Source organism: Mercenaria mercenaria, chromosome 11 (assembly GCF_021730395.1).
Source record: "Mercenaria mercenaria strain notata chromosome 11, MADL_Memer_1, whole genome shotgun sequence".
NCBI classification, from domain to species: Eukaryota; Metazoa; Mollusca; class Bivalvia; order Venerida; family Veneridae; genus Mercenaria; species Mercenaria mercenaria.
This window is the reverse complement of record NC_069371.1, coordinates 5,976,636-5,997,820: the sequence shown is the minus strand read 5'-3', so window position 1 is coordinate 5,997,820 and position 21,185 is coordinate 5,976,636. Positions and strand designations below refer to the sequence as shown.

The 21,185-nt window shown below is 35.7% G+C and overlaps 1 protein-coding gene across 4 annotated transcripts in view; it reads left to right on the top strand.

The window, feature by feature from the left end:
• LOC123532892 (radical S-adenosyl methionine domain-containing protein 2-like) overlaps nucleotides 1-21,185 on the top strand; it is a 90,764-nt gene that overhangs the window by 29,673 nt on the left and 39,906 nt on the right. Inside the window, exon 3 of one of the 4 annotated variants that reach the window (XM_045314489.2) lies at nucleotides 3,931-8,585. The exons of 2 other annotated variants lie outside the window; for them this stretch is intronic. In XM_045314489.2, the coding sequence (XP_045170424.2) occupies nucleotides 3,931-7,406 (3,476 nt within the window). In that variant the 3' untranslated portion in view covers nucleotides 7,407-8,585. Of the gene's footprint in view, nucleotides 1-3,930; nucleotides 8,586-19,319; nucleotides 19,968-21,185 lie in introns of those variants that run through there. One more of the 4 variants, XM_045314492.2, reaches the window with a different exon arrangement.

Below are 21,185 nucleotides of genomic sequence, written 5' to 3'. Positions count from 1 at the left end.
ATTGATGATTTACATTTAGGTTGTCGAAACGTCGACTGGGCCGCTAGCGCTTTACCACCTCTAATTCTGTACTTTGTGACGCCATTCTATTTTAATCAAAGGCCTGAAGGGCCTGAGTCGGCTAATGATTGATGTACTGACAGTATAGTCTACCAATTTCAGTTTGTTTTTAGTTTTTTCCCCAACTAAAGAGAGATTTTGTTACAATAAATGAAATGAACATTCGGTCGATGCCTAGTAAAACTTTGATTGACATTATACAAGTATTTAAACCTAATATATTTCTCTAAAATTGAAGAGTGGTTCGCAGAAATAAAAATGTTGAAAGTACAAACTACAATTTGACAGCTGACACTAAGATACTGCCCATGACTATATATATTTTTCCAGTAAACATTTGCCTCCATCATTGCCAAAAGAGGCAATTATCGGCTGGTATATATTCTCACATGATAAAATTTGAATATGACAATTTATATATTAAAATTTTACAGCGCGGATTGCCATATACAATTTGTAACGGATGGACGAAAGAACTGATATTTTACAGATATTATAATGGGCCTGGCGATAGCCTTGTCATATGTTAGGTATTGTTCAATCATATTATAAGTGATGTCAATTTAAAGTATACTTACCCTTACGGAAATATTATAGTTTGCCGCGAACACTTGCTGCGATCATGCCGCGAATATCCGGCGAACATGCCGCGAACACTTTTGATACAATTGGTATAATTGTTCGCGGGATGTTCGTTTGGTGTTCACTTTTCACATGCAAATTAGTTTTGCCGCGAACAAGCTGCCGCGAACTTCTCGCGAACAAGTAGCTGTGAACTTCCCGCGAACAACTTGCTGCGATCATCCCGCGAACTAGTTGCTGCGAACATCCCGCGAACTAGCTGAAAACCATCTCTACAGAAATTGTGTACAATAAAGCATGTACAGAAAAAGTGCAAAAACAAATAAATTAGTAGGAATCAGGGATATAAATTTATTGAATAAACTTGAACACTGAGGTTGTAACAAATTCAAATTATCAATGTCTGAACTTTTTCATATCATATTTAGAGCATTTTAAACAGTTTTAATGATAAAATATGTTTGAATTTTAACTGTTACTTGTCATTTCAATAACAGTGTCAGAGTACATGTATTCATTTCATCCCAATGTTTCTCTTCACACTGCTTATAAGTTATATGTATCACTACAAATCTGTCATAGTTTTACATATTAATTATCAGACTTATGAAGCTTAGAAATTGTCAAAATAAGCTAGTTTTATATTTCTTTTTAGATAATCTGATACACTCTGCAAAAGGTTAAGCAAATCTATTTCATTTTCAAAATTCCTTATGTTTACTGAGATATATGAGTATAGATATTAAACATAAATTTTCTGACTTACCACAAAAAAGTATATATTCCTATCAGCCTCTAAGAATCACTTATGAAAACTGTCTGTAATGCACACAGATTTCCTTCTAAAACATGTCCAGAATGTCTGGTTGTAATTAACTTATCAGAATCATACTGTGACCTTACAGATAATGTTACAAATTAATTGATCTACAATTACCTGCTCTTATAACAGTTCTTTAGTAACAGTTTACCAAAAGATTGTAATCTTCTGAGTTCTTCTCGCAAACATGCCGAGATCACTGGTCTTCCTGCGAATATCCCGCGAACTAGTCTCAAACCAATCGCGGCATGATCGCGGTAGCTGCGAATATCCCGTGAATACTTCCTGTGAATAGGTATGTTCGCGGCATGTTCGCAGCATGTTTGCGGCATGTTCGCAGCTTTTTGACCATTTCGTAAGGGTACTTTTGCGTTTAGAGATACATGTATGTAAATGTTGCTGAGTGTCAATATATAGTGTAACCGATATTAAGAAATGCAGTTCTTTTTTAGTTAAAACTATCATTTATTCTATTTCAGACCTGTTAACCCCTTAAAAATCATGTCTGTAATCCCGAAGTCCATGCACTTTCAATTATCCATTTTGATTCATGTAGACAGACAGGCCCAGACTGGGCAGAAAAATGTTTGAGCCATTTTTACGTGGTCGGTAGCAGGGTGGGTGTGGGGAGGGGTGTTTCTTTCCACTTTAAATTGCAGTCAGATTTTGAAATGGGCATTGCGGCAGGTGGTAAAAGGGCAAATGTATCAAACTGTAAAGTGGCAATATGGGGGAAGGGTGTGGGAGGATACCCCCGCCTGCAAGTAGGGTTTGGGGTATTACCACAAGAATTTTTTGAATATGTAGACCCTTGATACAGCCTTTGTTGCGATTTTAACTGAAAATCTTATGTTTCAATTTTTAATATTACCTAGATTCTTTCTAGTATTACAATATCCAACGTATGACTGTCACTTCATCTTTTTACTTTCAGATCATGGCTCAGGACTAGAATATGAGTCTGATATAGATTATATGTAGGTGTTATAAAAATAAATTCTAGAATCATTTCTGTTACAATAATATCTATCATGTATGTTACTTGAATGTTAAAATTTCATAACACAGCTCGATATTTACCCAAAATATTATATCCGGATACGATTACACTTTTCTCCAGTTTCAACAATATGTTTTACAAATTGTGATGATACGAAGACATTTAGCAGCAATTGGCAGTATCTGACATTGAAGTTTACGGTTAAATTACCTCTTATTTAAATCTTTTCATAAAAAAGTTGTTTCGTTTCGTCAAAGCAGCCAAACATAGACGATCTACTTTCGATTTCAAAAACTACAAGAAAATACAATTTAATGTTTCGCCGATTTGTTTATTTCTCGAAAAATAAGAAATAAAATCATTTTTAATATCAGTAGTAACTAAACAAACCAGTAAGAGCTTCTTCTTCCGATAATTTATCCGTTTACTGACTGCAAAATTCAACCCACGCAAAGTCGTAGAAGCGTTGTTATAAACAGGTCACGCGTGTTCGCCGACAAGTGTCCAGAATGTAGTTAGGATTCATCCGCGAAGTCTCGCGGAAGAATTAACGTACTGCACATATCTTATTCGGATCATTTAAAATGAAGCTGTCATAATTTAATTTCATCGATGTGGTAAACTCTTTGATAAGAGACATTCCAATGCTTTCAGAGGTACCCACTCAATAAAATGCTAGCAGTATGTTCCGGAACTATATTTTGTCTTTCGCTGATGTTACGCAAGCTTGGTAAGCCTGCGCAATTCATAAAATGCACAGCGCAATAAATTTGTTATTTGCGCAATGATTTTAAGGATTATTTTTTGAAATGGACAGGGTAACAAATGGATAATTTGGCTAATAAGTTAATATGCAGTTTTTATTTGAATTTGTGAACATCATATTTGCTATTTTGTGACAAAAGGGCATAACATTCGTCACCATAATCATATGCGCAAATGTATTACCAAATCCCGCAGAATCGTTATGCGTGTTTATGCTTAATGAGTTACCACGGAAGAAAATACGTGGCTTTATTCGAGTATTGCACAATTACAAGTCATAAATATGACAGATTACATCGTATATTGGTCATAGCAAGTAGGATTGACATAAATGAACTTCATTCGATCAATGAACTCTTTGAAATTAGAGACAATCTAATGGAACTACATCACTTCGCTGTGTTGTGAGGCCATTTAAGAATGAGAAATCGGGCGATAGCAAGGACTCGTCAAACGCTTGACAGCGTTTAGCCGACTCAATAAGTATAGCTTTTTCTGGAGGACATATTACTGGTTATACAGTTACCAGTTATACTTAGTTATACTTATTTCGCATATAACGTGGACAAAAATGTAAAACCAGTCTACGTATTTATTGATTGCCCCACGTACTTTTCATGATTATAACCATTATCGTCATCTCCATAGTATCTGACATCATCAGTACAATAGTATGAAACTTACTGTATTGTATTTTTCGCAGATGATGACCTCGATGAAGATATGACCATGTCAGCTGAGGAATCGACATTTCTATCTGTTTTGACTGCAGAAAACATTTTAAATACTCAGGAAATGCTTAAATTATTTCATGTTTTGGCGAACAATGAACAGTTTGAGAACACGACTGATTTGAATGAGGTTCTGTCGGAATTAGATACGTTTAGCTTTACTGAACTAGTTGACAAACCTAACTACCGATGGATAAAATATCCAACTGCATCAGAAACGAACACTACGAAGTTAGGTAAACAACCCGAGATAGATTTACTCGTTAAACGCTTGAATAGTAATGCAACCAAACGGCTAATGCGTGAAATATCCATACCAACAGTGTTAAGCCATAACACCGATATTTTAGTTATATATGATCGAAAATCATACAAATTGTTAAGCAGCACAGACGAAGGTTTGGCGCCAACGATGAGGGACTACGATAGTTCCACATTGCCAGAACAGTTATGGATTCTTGACAGGGGTGCTCTAATTAATGTGGCATCACGTTCATCGATTCATGTCAGTTTTCAACATAATATGTCAAATATAGTTTTACAAAAACATACGAATGACTTGGGACAATGGTATAATTTTGGAGGTCGCCTATCACACATTGCAGGTAACAGTAACTGTTTCCTAGATACCGAGCATAACACATCTATTTCAAGCAGTCATACTAAAAACCTTACCATTCACTGTGATATTCATATACAGGACGTCGAATTAGTAATTGCGTCCTTTTCAGATGTTAACACTCCTGAAACTTTGGCTTTACATCAACCGGAAACTGTATTTGTTGATCCTATTTCAAAACGAATTGGTTTTAAATTCAAGATTTTTATGTATCTGTTAGGTTATATGATTATGTATTTGTTCGAAGACAAACCAAGTAAAGATGTTTCACACAACTCTTCCCAGAAGAACCAGGTTAATCTTGAGGAAACGTTCTTTATAAAACATGAAAGAAAGCCATGCAAGGTTCTCACTGCTAGTTCAGTAGAAGACAAATATCAAATTTCATTTGGAGATTTTGCGGAGGACATTATAGAATATCAATTATGGTATTGGAAAGAATCTCAAATTATAAATGTGGCTACACAGGCAGTACTGGAAACGAATTATGTAATTAATGAACAAAACGTACTCGAAGAAAACTATGCGAAATATTTTAGATTATGGACTCGTGGAAACAATACTATTCAAACATTTAATGAAGGAAACTGTGAACTAGACATCAACAGTTCAGCTAAAAACATTCTTGTAATTAACTGCAGCAGCCGTAGAGGTGATACTCTGGTAGGACCATGGTCCTTCGTACCCTTTGATCAGCCAAACTTTGACAATTTTCAGAAAGTCGTTTGTATGTTCTTTATCCAAACTTTTGAATGGCCGTGTGAATTCATATCAACATCAGAGATATATGCACCTTCTGTGACCCCTCTCACCGACAATATATATTCTCAACTTTGGTACATGTCAAATGGTAGACTTATCAATATTGATCTCGGTTTGGCATTGACAGAATTAAGCGATGATAGCGGTACAACATTCATAGGGCTGAACACTCTTAATTCAAAAAACCTGACAACTTGGTATGTGGGAGATGGTCAGATTTATCCTTCAAGTTCTCGTAATACTGTTCTGAGCATCAATGTTAGCAAAAATGGAACACTTAGTGTCACTCAAAATATTAATACAGTAACTCAACACTGGAAAATAGTTGATTTTAAAAAAGCCCTCCGTAACGAAACCGATTTACAATGTGCCGATGCCATCAGTAGAACCTTCAATCCATTCGTTATAAGAAATAACGCAATCCAAGCTTGTAAAATGTTAACTGTCGTTGAAAACAACAATAGTTTTGAACTACAGATGAAAGATTTTGATAAATCCATTTTAGATTTTCAAACTTGGATTATCCACAGACGCCACATCATCAATATTGCAACGGGTTTAACAATTGAACCTGATTTAGACAACAATAGTAGTTCAATGGATACATATCTAATGCTTAGACCGTTACACTCTTTTCAGCAAAATCAGATGTGGCGTTTGGACGATGACGGATATTTACGATGGCATTCAGATAGTTCTTGTTGCATGCATTACCATTTTGATGAAACAAGTGAGAACCAAGATACTTTAAGAATGAAATGCAAAGTTCATCACGGATCTAACTCTATGTGGAATTTTACTGAGCTACCGAAATATGATGACTCTCCTGATACTCTAGACTACATGTGTATGTATTTCATAAAGAGCTTGCAGGAACCGTGTCAGTTTATCACTGCTAATTTAAATGATGGCAGTCTGTATCTTAGACCGATGGTGCCCGAATTCATAGAGAAGCAGCTCTGGGTTTGGTCAGAGCAGAGCATTTCGTTAGTGACAACTGGACATTATTTTGGTGGGTCTGAATTAAAAACAAACATGACAATATCGGAGTTATTGCTGGTGAATCCAGACGAAGGCAATATTTCTGCATCGTGGAGGTTTGATCATAAGAAGTTAATAGCAACCGAACAAGAAACACATATATCAGTTGACAAAACTGACGACGGACAGCTTTTTCTTTCAAATTCAAACGGAAATAGCGGCATAGATCTAGCTTTTGTTCATTATAATGCTTTTTTGCAAGACCTCAGCGAAGATTTATGTGGTCTCCCTATCACAGAGACAAGCACTCTTTTCTTTCTTCGTTCAAAAATAGACAAATGTAAGGTCCTCACTGGAGCTGAGCTAGGAAAACGTCCTACATTTGAACATTTTAATCAAGACATATTAGAATCACAACTGTGGTTTTATGAAGACAACCATTTAATAAATTTACATTCAAATCTAGTTCTTCACGTAAACACTGATATTAGTATAAGGGGATCTCATGTCACAATGCAAAATTATTACAAATATGCCAATGCACAGAAATGGTTGGTGAGTGGAGAAATGATTTTCTTTGGCAATTCGGAGGTTTGTGTTTTAGAGGTAAACCAAGCAACTTACCAACTGGTCATCTGTTGCGACGTTCATGGCGGAGACAATCAACTTTGGGAAAAGATAGAGTTTGACGATGGCAGCAGTTATATAGATGAAATAACTTGCATGTTTTTCATACGACACGAACAAGTCCCATGTGAACTTCTCACAGATTTTGCGCACACTCCATCACCTGCATTGAGACCAGTATCTGAAAGTAGTTTTAATAATCAGATATGGTACTGGAGCGGACAACATATTATCAATGCCGCCACTGGGCTAGTCTTGCATGGTTCGGAAACAAAACATGTGTCAATGCGAAGGAAAACACAGCATCTCGCCGACGGAGAATGGATTATCAATGGTAATCAAGTTTCGCTTAGTTCAAAATCATCTCTAATCCTTGGACTGAATTCTGAGAGTGGACCATACAGTTGTTTTACAAGTATAGATACTTGCAGAATGCAAATACCAAGTGGAGAGTCATAGACTTGGAATCAGGAATAAAATATCCGTCTCAGTTAAGCTGTGAAAGCACTATACATTCGGCAATATATTTAATCAAAAGTGAAGAAGAACCTTGTAATGTACTGACAGAGAACGCGTATGGAGACCTTACCCTAAGCAAGGCAGGTCATGAAAGAGACAATCAAGCATGGGTACAAATAAGGAGACATATTGTTAGTGCTAAGACAGGAAAAGCATTAAGCATACGTGAATTTACAAATGGAGCAGGAGTGAAAACGGAAAGAAGGTTTGAGCATGAGTTAAGACAGCATTGGACTCGGCATGGTTCTTCAGTACGAACAAAGGTAAAGGGACAGACAAAATTCCTTGATTCCTATAATGATGTATGTATTTACAACCAAGACGATTCCAATGGACAGAAATGGACATGGCATAATATTAAGGATGTTGAGAAGGAGACCAAATTGCTACGTTGTTCTAAATGCTTCGATAAAGGTGAAGAAAAGGCCAATGAAGTTATGTCTTATATTCCAATATTTGGTTGGATATATTCTTTAATTAGAGCCCCTGTTTATGCTGCAAAAGGTTGTGACGACGTTGCTGTAGAAAGTCTTATATCGTTTGGTCAAGATTTAGCACTCGATTTGATATTTGCTGCAGTTACTGTCCTTACTGCTGGAACAGCGTCGGCTGTGGCTTATGGAGTTTAAACAGGAATTAAGTTTGGTTTTAAAGCAGGCTTAAAGGCTAGTCTTAGAGCGATCACATCGTCTATCAAATTAGCAGTTCGTCAGGGACTTAATGTCGGCAAAGCTGTTTTGAAACAAGGTTTAAAGAAAACTGTTGTAAGCTTATCTAAACGGGGATTTACTAGTCTCAAATACTCGATGAAATCAACTATGAAAACAGTTAAACATTTACCCAAAATAACAAAGTCTGTGGTTTTCAAAACAGGAAAATCAGTAAAGAAGATATCGACAAAGGTCTTCGACAGAGTGAGGTCAACAACATATGGCTCTTTTAAATCATCTGTTAATTCTGGCCTCAGAAAAATACCAAAAGTTCTCAAAACTCGAATTAAAAAAATAGGGAACAGATTGGCAGATAATGCCGAAAGACGTATTAAGAAGTTTGATCATATAAAAAACAAAAAGCCCAAAAGCCATGTACGCTGTAAGCGCGGTGGATCAACTTGTAAGACAGTTAAGAAAAAAAAGCCCGCTACAAAAAAAGTTCATTCATCTGCCTTTATTAAAGAACCAACAGAAGACGTTGTTAACAACTTTAAACAGTTGTTAGGCGAAGCTAAAAAATCTTATGATGTAAATGGTATTCAAAACGCGCACTTTGGGTTGACAAAAAAAACCAAAAAGGAAATATATTTTGATATGGACAGTGTACGATCAAAAAATTTAAATGACGTGTCCGGGTATCCACTTGACAAAGAGTACAGACGAATCGATCTGATAGGAAATAAAGCTCCGACAACGCATACAGAACAAGGTCTTCTAGGGGAGTTGGCCAACGCCGTAAGGAGGTGCAAACGAAATTGCGATGAACTTTATACCGGTATGTGGACAAAAAATAGTCCATGCATGGTAAATAAGCATGCTAAATCCTGCTTTGCATTGTTGGTTGAATTCTGCTATGACGCGGTAAAAGTAGCCCATGCAATAAAAAGATGCAATATTGGGTTCAAAGACTTTTACGGTTATAAAGGGAAAATAAGTAGTAATTCAAAACACGACTTTGAAATTGAGATAGCACGAAAAACTGAACTAGTTAAAAATTTAGCTACAAGCAATACATACAAAATACCAGTTGCAGCATTAGACAATATGCCCGATTTTATTCGATTTTATCAAATTGTCACATAGTCTAAGACATAATTCGTATACATGCATATCCTCTGAAAACAAAAACTTAGCGCTAGATTATATACATACTGTGATCGCAGCATTTATCTTCAGACCAAAACATGACACTTTATCCTAAACATAATCAAATCAGTCATTTCAAATACTCGAAACAGTGACCATTGAAACTGAATTTCATTTTATGTTGTGTTGTAACGAAGTCCTATAAATATCATTGTTATATATCTTGGTCTTGTGTGAATATTTTAATAGTTTTATGCCAACTCAGAATAAGATATTAAGATTCTAAAACTTGCAAAATGTATTACAGTTGCTTTTGCACTAAGAAACAATACCCTTTAAATTATGACTGTTTCTTTAAAAGTGTATAATAACGGAATTTAGGCTTTGTATGTATTGTACATATGTTAATCTATGTATGTAGTCTTCCTTTGCCAAAATGCTTGTTTTTATATGACCAAAGGCATGTACTATACTAATTGTCAATTAATTTGAAACTAAAATTTGATTTTAAAATATAAATTGGGTTTAGGCCTCAGTAATAGCAGTAGATGTCATAATGTACTCATGCATGAAAATAATTGCTTTTCCTAAGTATGTATAATTACTGGGGGTAGGGGATTTAGATTTTTCAACCTTTGTCTTTATGCTATTGACAAAGCATCAGTGTCAATATCTGTATTCTATTACCTACTGAACACATGAATAAATCTTAAAAAAATACCGTTCTCTAAAACTTGAAATACGATTTTCTTATCGGAAGTTTATTGGAATAACTATCTATCATTTAAAGAAAAGCAGAATGCAAACGAAACGTTGTCTTTTCTACAACTTGTGTGAGTTTCTCAGCAAGAATGCACGTTTTATTACTACGTGGGGTAATGTGGGGAGATGTCATCTGTTGTTTATTAACTGTTTTTATCACGAATGTATCACTCTCAGTTGCGTTGAAAAATAATGTTATTCGTGCCTTGGGAAATATTGCACACGTTTGGGTATGGGGCTCCTCAACGCATACAAAATCAAATCTTCTTTGGATCTGAATCTGTTGTGTTTTAGCTCACCTGTCACGTAGTGACAAGGTGAGCTTTTGTGATCGCCCTTCGTTCGTCCTTCCGTCGTCCGTTTGTTCACAATTTCTTATGAACACGATAGAGGCCACATTTTGCAATTGATTTAATCAAACTTGCACACAACTTGATTTGGCATAATATCTCGGTTCCTTTCGAAAACTGGCCAAATTTCATCATGGTTTCCAGAGTTAGGGTCCCTTAAAGGGCCAAAAGTTGCTATTTTGGCTTGTGAATACGATAGAGACCATATTTTGCAATTGATTTTAATCAAACTTGCATACAACTTGTATTGGCATAATATTTCGGTTCCTTTCGAAAACTGGCTAGCTGTCGTCATTGGTTCTAGAGTTATTGCCCTTTAAAGGGCCATAATTTGCTATTTTGGCATTTGCAGTCATATAGAGACTTCATTTATGATTTGATTTGATACAAACTTGCAAAATATCTTTAACAACAATTAATCTTGGATTCCATGATAAATCCGTCAGGTCCAATCATAGGTTCCGGAGTTACGCCCCCTGACTGACCCATGAAAGTTTCAAAATTTGTTAATTTTTACCTTGTGAACACGATAATAGTGACATATTACATTTGATTTTAACCACACTTCCATACAACTTATGTCACAATAAGATATCGGTTCCTTTCGAAAACCGGCTATATTCCATCATGGGTTCTAGAGTTACTGCCCATGAAAGGGGCAACATTTTCTATTTTTGCTCTTTCAGCCATATAGAAATTTTTATGCTATGCTTTGATTTGATACAAACTTGCACAGAATGTTTATCTTGATGATCTTTAGGCCAAGTTTGAAACTGGGTCATGCGGGGTCAAAATCTAGGTCACCTGGTCAAATCAAACGAAAAGTTTGTTAACATTCTTGAGGCTACATTTATGATCCTATCTTCATGAAACTTAGTCTGAATGTTTACCTTGATGATTCTTATGCCAGATTCCAAACTGGGTTATCTGGGATCAAAAACTAGGTCATCCGGTCAAATCAAAGGAAAAAGCTTGTGAACACTCTTAAGGCCACATTTATAATCCTATCTTCATGGAACTTGGTCAAAATGTTTATCTTGATGATTCCTAGGCCAATTTAGAAACTGTGTTATGTGAGGTCAGAAACTAGGTCACCCGCTCAATTAAAGGAAAAACTTGTTAACACTGTAGAGGCCACATTTATAACCCTATCTTCATGAAACTTAGTCAAAATGATTATCTTGATGATTCCTAGGCCAAGGTTGAAATTGTGTTATGTGAGGTCATTCTATCTGTTTTAAAGGCACTGACCTCCAGATTTGGCTAAAAAATAATCTTTCTTTCAAATTGAAGTTTGGTCATATTATGAACATTAGAATATGAGTTTTTGTTTCTAAAATATTTTAAAAAATACAAATCAAGAAAAAAAGATGACCGCGTCGGAAATCGAACCCCGGACCGCCGCGGCAATAAAGACATTTTCCCGTCGTCGTAACCAATAGCGCTATAGCGGAAGTAGTGAATTCTGACTTCAAATTATAGATATTCTTAATCGAGACAGTTTACCTGGAGTAAAAGCGTGATTTTCATCGTAAAAAGTAGTAAAACAGCAAATTCTCATGTGTTTCCGTAACATGTAGTTTGTGAGTAATTAAGTTTAAAGCCTTCTTAAGAAATATAGCATCTAAAAAATATTTTTTGTTGTTGTCGAACGATCCGGAGGCCGGTCCCTTTAAAATTGTTCATGCTTGTATTATAATAATTGTCTTTTAAATGATTAATGTTTTTATTTTTTCCATTGTATGAACAGAAGTAAAGAGCTGTTACTTTTTACATAGAAATTTTGCTTAACCATTCGTTCTTATATGTGATGTGGACTTTCATTGAAATTTATTTTACTCCATGTAACTAATATGTCAGTTATGAATTTGTTTGTAAGCTTGAGTTTTGATACGTCTTTTGTATTTGTATTATATTTGAATAGAGATATTCCTTCTAAACGTTGTGTGTGCTTCTTTATTGTTTCTTTCCACCACACATTATTCGAATCACTTTCTTTTCGTTTCATCCAGCTTGATTTTATCGAGTTTAAAAATATTGGCAGGTCAATAATATTCAAGCCCCCGTTTTCATATTATTGCATCATTATATCTCTTTTAACTTTGTCCCTTCTTGACTTCCATATAAATTCATAATAACTTTGAGTAATTCGTTTTATAACTTCATTCGAAGGATTAGGAAGAACAGAAAACAAATAAGTTAACTTCGGAAGAATTGTTGTTTTCATTACCGAAATATTACATATAGATGTAAGGCATCTAGATTTCCATCTAGTTATTTCTTTATTTCTTTCTACAGTGTACTAGGTCATGCTGGTTTCGGAGCGAGCCTTACCGAAGAACTGTGCATTTATTTTATTTGATTTAAAGGCTGAGATAAACGAAAATTGTTCATACGTATTTATCATTTCTTTAAAATTGTCTGTCAACAGGGTGGCATCGTCTGTACATATGCTGTTTATTATTTTTGTATCAAATGTCTTCAAACCGTAAATATTTTTCTTTTCTCTTAATGCTACAGGCAGTAGTGCAATAGCTAAAATATATATGTAAAGAGACAAAGGAAGTCTTGTCGGGCTCCTCGATTGATATTAAAGGAATCGAACAAAAAACCATTATACAGTAAAAGCTTGCTTTTTATGGGTTATATTTACCCAACTTTTCAAATTTGGAACAAAATTAAAAAGCTCCAGTGTTTAGCAATGAATTTGATTTAAACTATCGAAATCATTTTCAAAGTCATCAAAAGTAAATCTCCCGACTTACCGCAGTACAGTTTAAACATATTTTATTGCCAATATGTACATAAACAAGAGCTCGTAGAACACGAAATGCTTACCCCCCCCCCCCCCCCCCCCCCCCCCCCCCCCTCTTGATGCATTCCGTAAATGCACAAGGAACAGTAATTATTTGGTCACTGTGCAATGGATGTTTGCGTACTGACCTCAAATCAATAATTATGGGTCATTTACCAATCATAAGTAAACTCTGTATCAAATATTCTTCAGTTATTTGGCACAAAAATGTTCTACTGTTCTGGGTCAATGTGATCTTGACCTTTGACCTACTGACCTCAAAATCAATAGGGATCATCTGCTGGTCATGGCCAACCTTCTTATCAACTTTCAAAATCCTAGGCCCAAGTGTTCTGGAGTTATCATCCGGAAACCATTTAACTGTTCCGGGTTACTGTGACCTTGACCTTTGACTTCAAAATCAATAGGTGTCATCTACCGGCCATGATCAACATCCCTATTAAGTTTCGTGATCCTAGGCCCAAGCATTCTCAAGTTATAGCCTGGAAACTGTTTAATTGTTCCGGGTCACTGTATCGATGACCTTTGACCTACTGGACTCAAAATCAACAGCGGTCATCTTATGGTCCTGACCATCCCCCTATCAACTTTAATGATCCTAAACCCAAGCGTTCTTGAGTTATCATCTGGAAAGCGTTAACTGTTCCGGGTCACTGTGACCTTGACGTATGACCTACTGACCTCAAAATCAATAGAGGTCATCTGCTGGTCATGGCCAATCTCCCTATCAACTTTCATGATCCTAGGTCTAAGCGTTCTTGAGTTATCTTCCGGAAACCGTTTAACTGTTCTGGGTCACTGTGACCTTGACCTTTGACTTACTAACCTCAAAATCAGTAGAGGTCATCAAATGGTCATTACCAACCGCCCTATCAACTTTATGATTCTAGGACTAAGTGTTCTTGAGTTATCATCCGGAAACCATTTAACTGTTCCGGGTCACTGTGACCTTGCCCTTTGAGCAACTGATCTCAGAATCAATAGGGGTCATCTGCTGGTCATGACCAACCTCCCTATAAACTTCCATGATCCTAACCCAAAGCGTTCTTGAGTTATCATCCGGAAACCAATTGGTCTACGGACCGACCGACATACCGACCGACCGACCGACATCTGCAAAACAATATACCCCACTTTCTTCGAAGGGGGGCATAATAAACAGATAACTACATCGTTTGTACATGTATTAGACAGAAGGGTTGACCAACAATGGTAAATACCCTGAACGTCAAAATTGACCATAATTCACCAATTTTACGTGTGCAGACCTGCCTATCTGACTCATTATTGCCACAACCCGACTGTGTTGACCTACCTTCTATTGTTCTCCTTGAGCGTGTCGGAACACGTTTAGGCTCCCCCTATTGTTTCTCGATGACTAACTTCGGGGTGCGGCTCCCTATTGTTAGGTAATTGTCTGCTACAGGATAGATATGTAAACACACCGTTAACTCCACGCCCGACCGATTTCAAAATTGACTCCACAAAAAACAAAATGGCGGTTTATATAGATAAAGAAGAAAACTCATTATATAGAGATGACCCTAACTACTTATATTAACAAAACCTGTGGTAAAGCAGGGCGTATACCTCTTCTAATCGACAGCAGCAGTTCAGAGGTGATAGCTGATGATAAGTGCAATCTGACTAAACGAAGATCAGAGGATGACCCATTCACATTCATATTTCTGTATATTTGGATTTCCGATATTGCTATTTTTATTTTCGCAAATCTATTTTTATTTGAACCAGTCAGACGACTCGTTTCAACAAGCATTTGGCTGAACCATCAAAATAGTGTCGAATGTCAAAGGGTGAGAAAAATGTTCACTCAGTCCTAGGCTCGAACCCGGGACACCTCGCTTACAGGGCGAGTGCTCTACCGACTGAGCTAACCGGCTGCCTGACACCTTACGTGACCAAATCCGTACTGTCACAAATGAGTCCTCTCAAAACATGAGGGCGCAGTCATAAGAATTGTAAACATTAAAAACCCAGACTAAATATAGATTTTTTAATTTCAAAATGTTGAAAGCAAGGCTCTGATTGGCTAGCGGAAGAGTAGTCAGAACGAGGCTATCAATAGCACGTCTTCAGATCTAAAGCGTAGCGTTAATTGGACATGTGCATTAGTCAGACTGATGATAAATGTAAAGCGTCATTGGCAAACAGCTTATTTGCGGTTTTATATCTACTATTAACGATAATAATAAAACTGTTCCTGTTCTTGAAAAGGGATTTCAGCTGACGAAATATGTGACGTTTTAAAAAAACGTAAAGCTAGGAAAGGCCTCAGTCACCAAATGTTAAGAGGTACTAAATTTCAAGTGTGCAAACCTCTTAATATAGTGTTCAATATTTCTTTACAAACACAAATGTTTTCAAAACAGTGGAAAGAATCTATAGTTTTACCTCTTCAAAAAAGATGATAGACACGAAGTTACCAATTACCGGCCAATTTCACTTCTATATTGCTTTGGAAAAGTGTTTGGAAGAGTAATATTAAAACATTTACGCATAACGTTTTATTTTACAAATACCAGTCAGGATTTATGCCCTCTCACAGCACTGTTTATCTGCTTGTTGAAATTTATGGTAATATTTGTCACTCACTTTAAAAGAGAGAACATACATGTTTAATATTTTGTGACATATCAAAGGCTTTTGATAGATTGGCATCGTGGATTCTTGACAAAACTGAAAGCATATGGACTCAATGGAAACTTATTTAACTGGTTACGTGATTATATTTCTAATAGGCAGCAGTGTGTTTTACTAAATAATATGACATCATCCGTAGGTAAAATAAATGCTGGAGTCCCTCGAGGATCAGTTCTCGGACCTCTTTTGGTTTTAATTATCATGAATGATGTTTGCAGATGATATTCAAAGTCTAACTAGGTTGTTTGCTGACAATACGTCCTTGTCTTTCTCTTCTATTTCACCAACTGATATTCAAGAAAATATTAATTCAGATTTGCAGAAACTTAAAATATGGTCAGACAGCTGATTGACAAATTTTAATCCTAATAAAACAGAAATGTTGTTTATAACTAATTCTATGCAAAGAAAAAATATTTCACTCAAATTTGGCAATGCTGAACTTAGCGCAACAGACCATCACAATCATCTTGGAGAAACAATTTCATCTGATGCAAAGTGGACTTGTCATGTTGAAAATATCTATATCTTGTATGAAGGAAGTGGATGTTGCTTAAGACAGCTAAATGTATTTTGAACATGAAAATACTTCTTAGATTGTACAATTGTTTTTATCAAAACGCTTTTAAGAAAACGCGGCATAGTGTGAAAATATAAAATATCATAAAACTAATTAAGATAAAATGCATTTTTAGACTTATGGCTCTTGGCCTACGTACTCACCTAATGATGATAAACAAGTTTCAAAGCTAGTGTTCTTAAAGTATTCAAGTAAAAAGCACATAAACAAAAAACTTAACCAAGAAATTTAAAAAGAGACACAACTCTGACAAAAAGCCTATTAGAGTTATAATTGATCTGCGTACTAATCTAATAATGATGAACAAGTGTGCAAAGTTTCAAAGCTGTAGCTCTTACAGTTTCCGGGACAAAATGGACGAAACCAAGAAAATGGGCCATAATTTTGATAAAAATGCTTATCATAGTTATGGTTCTTGGTCTACCTTATCACATAATGATGATAAACAAGTATGAAAAGTTTTAAAGCTAGTTTTATTATAGTGTTTGAGAAAAGGCGGACCTAAACAAAACATTTAACCAATACTGACGCCGACGATCAAGTGACGGCAATACCTCGTAGATTGTTGTTTTAAAAGATCAGACGAGCTAAAATGTGTAGCAGGTAGTTTGAACCAGATCTAAACTAACTGTCCAAATTACAATGACTGTGCCAATATTCAGGTATTAATTAAAAGATGAAATAACTGTATTCTTTTGTATTTGCATGATAGTAATTATACACGATTTGCACGAAAGAATGAGAAATGAAAGTATACAGTGACATTTATAAGGCCAAGATAATTTGTTGAATGTCTACAGTGTAAGGCAGTTATAGTGGACGCAACTTGACCGCGATGGTTGACTTTAGGCCGATTATTCATATCGATTATTTCATTATAGAAATCAAGGGTGCTTAGGTTAACCGTGTATATTTATATGGAATTAGTATCAAAGTATATATACTTACATTTAATCAGTTTAAACCTTCAAATACACAAATTTATATTTACACAAATTTATATTTCCTTTTTCTCGTGCAGCTCGTTTTTACGTACACTCCTTTTCAATAATAGGTTGTGCCTTTATGTATTATAATGCAAAGGTCATCCATCGTGATCAAGTTGCGTCCACTATATCTATCTGTGTTTTTAAAAGTTTACAGAAAAGAATTGCAGATCAAATAGTGAACATGTAGTAATAAAGACAGCAGGGCCAGTATTATCAGAATAATTTTCATGTGTGAGAGAAAAGGTCACTAGGTTGTAATGTCATTATGAAAATGGTCTTTCTTTTATTCATTTGGAAGGAATTATAAAAAAGGAGAAAGAAATTACTGCCCTATTAACTAATAAAGTCATAAAATATTATAAGTGAACAGAAAAATCTGGTTTGTTTTAATGTAAAATAAAAAGATATTATTATTATTATTATTCACGAATAAAGAAGGCCAGCTATTTAGTGTGTTCATGCCTTCAGTATGCATTGTACCCATTTACCAAACTGTGCGTTTAAGGTGAGAAATGCGCGATTGAAATTGGTTAGTACATTTTCCCGTTCCTGACCATGATTCTTAATTATAGTATACCTAGGGGTAGCGGTAGGGTATAACATGTATTCTTTCAGGCCTGGTGCCAGTGACGCCGTCATTTCCATCTAGCATGAGATAGGAGCATGGGAATTTCGATAGAATGCTATAAATACGCACGGAAACTCAGTCGAGTAAAGGAAAACACGATCCCATTGAGAAAGGACTCGAGTAGAACTACTTAAATTTGGACTACTGTATGCTCTCAGTGGATTAGGTAGTGATCAGCCTATAGGAATAAGGTCAGCAACAATGTCCTTCCGTGTTATGGTGGGCTTCCGTGATGTTGTCGAAAGAAGTCAAAAGTAAATTGATCTTATTTTCCCATTTTTTGCACTGCTAGAATGCACTCTGAATTGAACCTTATAATACATTAATTTCACTTGCAGGTTATCTTATTGTGAGGCAGTTCATATGATACATGTAGTTTTCATGTTTATACACCTTATATGTAAAGTTTTGCAGATCATAACCGAAAGAATGGACAAGAGCAAATATGTGTCTTTTTAGGGTAGCAGACCACCGCTGACTGGCATTTCACCACGAAATACTCTATAAAGACGTGTTAAAGATGCGTAAATCAGATCTGAATTGGTCGTTTGTTACATGAAACAAGTAAGGATTTGAATTGGTGACCTTAAACCAATGAATTGGGCTGAATTTCAGCCGATTTATATTTATGTACTTTGGAATTGCGTTGTACTTAAGAGTAGAATTTCTAATATAAATTTTGTAAATTGTATTTAGCTTATAATACGCGTAAAAACAATTTAAAAGAGCAATGCAGAAATACTAAAATTACTTCTTTTCCTGTCGTTGTGACGCGCATCGGTAAAAATGTAAACGAAAGAACCTTGAGTGAAATAAATAAATAATCAGGTTTAATACTTCCATCGTGTTCTGTTGTAGCATAAAAGACAATTTACTAGCTTTGATTAGCTTTGATCAAGGTTGTGTAACTGGATTATATACATACTAAGGGACACAACAATGCTGCAACAGCAACACTATTAGGACATTGAGTTATTGTTACTGTTATATAATAAGCATGAATTCAGTATTGTCGTTGCACTTGTATCATGTAGATTAAAATGTAATAACCTTTGAGAGTGTCATTCGTATTGGGTCTCGAACCCTAACTTAGTATATCCTGACAAGAAAATGACATAATAATATCTAGCACACATTTAATCAAGTCGATCACGCTACCAGGTCATACCAGGTCACGATACCAGGAAGTTGTTTTATCTTTCAGTTTGTTTGTTTTCAGAAATTTATTTGGCCTATTTATACTTCCTGCTTAAACCGAAAGTAGCTTAGCTCTAGCAACAGCCGGTGCCGTACATTTTGTACTTGTCTTCGTGTATTTTCAGAAATATAGTAGGCCTAGTTCTGTTTCGAGGTCAGCAACGTTTTAGTACTTTTAATAATAGAACGATCCATTATTTAGATAATAAATCATGCTGGTTTCCCTAATCGGCAGGCGAGTCTATAAACTGAAACTCAAACTTTATAATACTTCGTGTTGTAAAATTCCATTCACCTATTTTCTCTGAGGACTTATGCGACTATTGTAGGAAATTTCATGACATAGGAACATGGAACTTATTATTTTTTGCGGCGCCTCTCTCATTTTAGCAACAATAATTGTTATTTTCAAACTGACGTTTACTAAAAGCTTAAAAGCTAATAACCAGCGCTCTTCGCATCATGCACATATTGAACTAGATCGAAATGAAAATAAAACTGCTGCTATTATTACCGCAATGCCTGCAGAACTTCTGGAGCAGACGGTAGGAACAACGACTGTACTTCCGGTAAAAGATAAAGTAGTCCCGATCAGCGTGAACTACCATTTTACTCGAAAATGCAATTACAAGTGCGGATTTTGTTTTCATACGGCGAAAACGTCCTTCGTGTTGCCCCTCGACACAGCGAAAAAGGGACTACAGATGTTGAAAGATGCAGGTATAGTTTTCATTTCATTTATAAAGAAAAGGACAGCGATCAAATCATAAAGGATAGCAAAGCATTTCTACAACTTCAATGCCTATTCAACCATTATTTTCTAATTCATATTTCTGAAAACGAGCACACAACTTGGCTTATAGCCAGTTAACATGGTCGTGTGGTAATTTTTTTTTATATAAATATTGAAAAGATGTTAAAAGTAAATTTTATTCAAGCCTCTTGAACAGCACATTTTTAGCTCACCTCAGGGGAGTTTCTGATCACTCGATGTCCGGCGTCTGTCGTCTGTCTGTCTGTCGTCTGTCAACATTTAGCTTGTGTATGCGATAGAGGCTGTATTTTTCAACTGATCTTCATGAAATTTGGTCAGAATGATTACCTTGATTACCTTGATGAATTCTAGGCCGAGTTCGAAAATGGGTCATCTGGGGTCAAAAAATAGGCTCTTAGGTCAAATCAAAGGAAAAGCTTGTATATGCGATAGAGGCTGTATTTTTCAATTGATCTTCCTGAAATTAAGTCAAAATGATAACCTTAATAAAATCTAGGCCGAGTTTGAAAATAGGTCATCTGGGGTCAAAAAGTAGGTCACTAGGTCAAATAAAAGAAAACCCTTCTGTATGCGATAGAAGCTGTATTTTTCAATTAATCTTCATGTAATCTGGTCAGAATGATTACCTTGATGAAGTCTAGGTCAAGTTCGAATATGGGTGATCTGGATCAAAAAGTAGATCACTAGATTAAATCAAAGAAAAACCTGTGTATGCGATAGAGGCTGTATTTTTCAACTGATCTTCATGAAATTTTGTAAGAATGATAGCCTTGATGAAATCTAGGTCAAGTTCGAATATGGGTCATCTGGGTTTAAAAACTAAGTCATTAGGTCAAATCAAGGAAAAACCTTGTGTATGCAATAAGGGGCTGCATTTTACACTGGATTTCATAAAATTTAGTCAGAATGGTTGCCTTGATGAAATCTAGGTCAAGTTTGAATATGGGTAGTCTGGGGTCAAAAACTAGGTCACTTTGTCAAATCAAAGAAAAACCTTGTGTATGTGATAGAGGCTGTATTTTTCAATTGATCTTCATGAAATTTGGTCAGAATGATAGCCATGATGAAAGCTAGGTCAAGTTCGAATATGGGTTATCTGGGGTCAAAAACTAGGTCACTAGGTCAAATCAAAGAAAATACTTATTTATAATCAAGATTTTTTG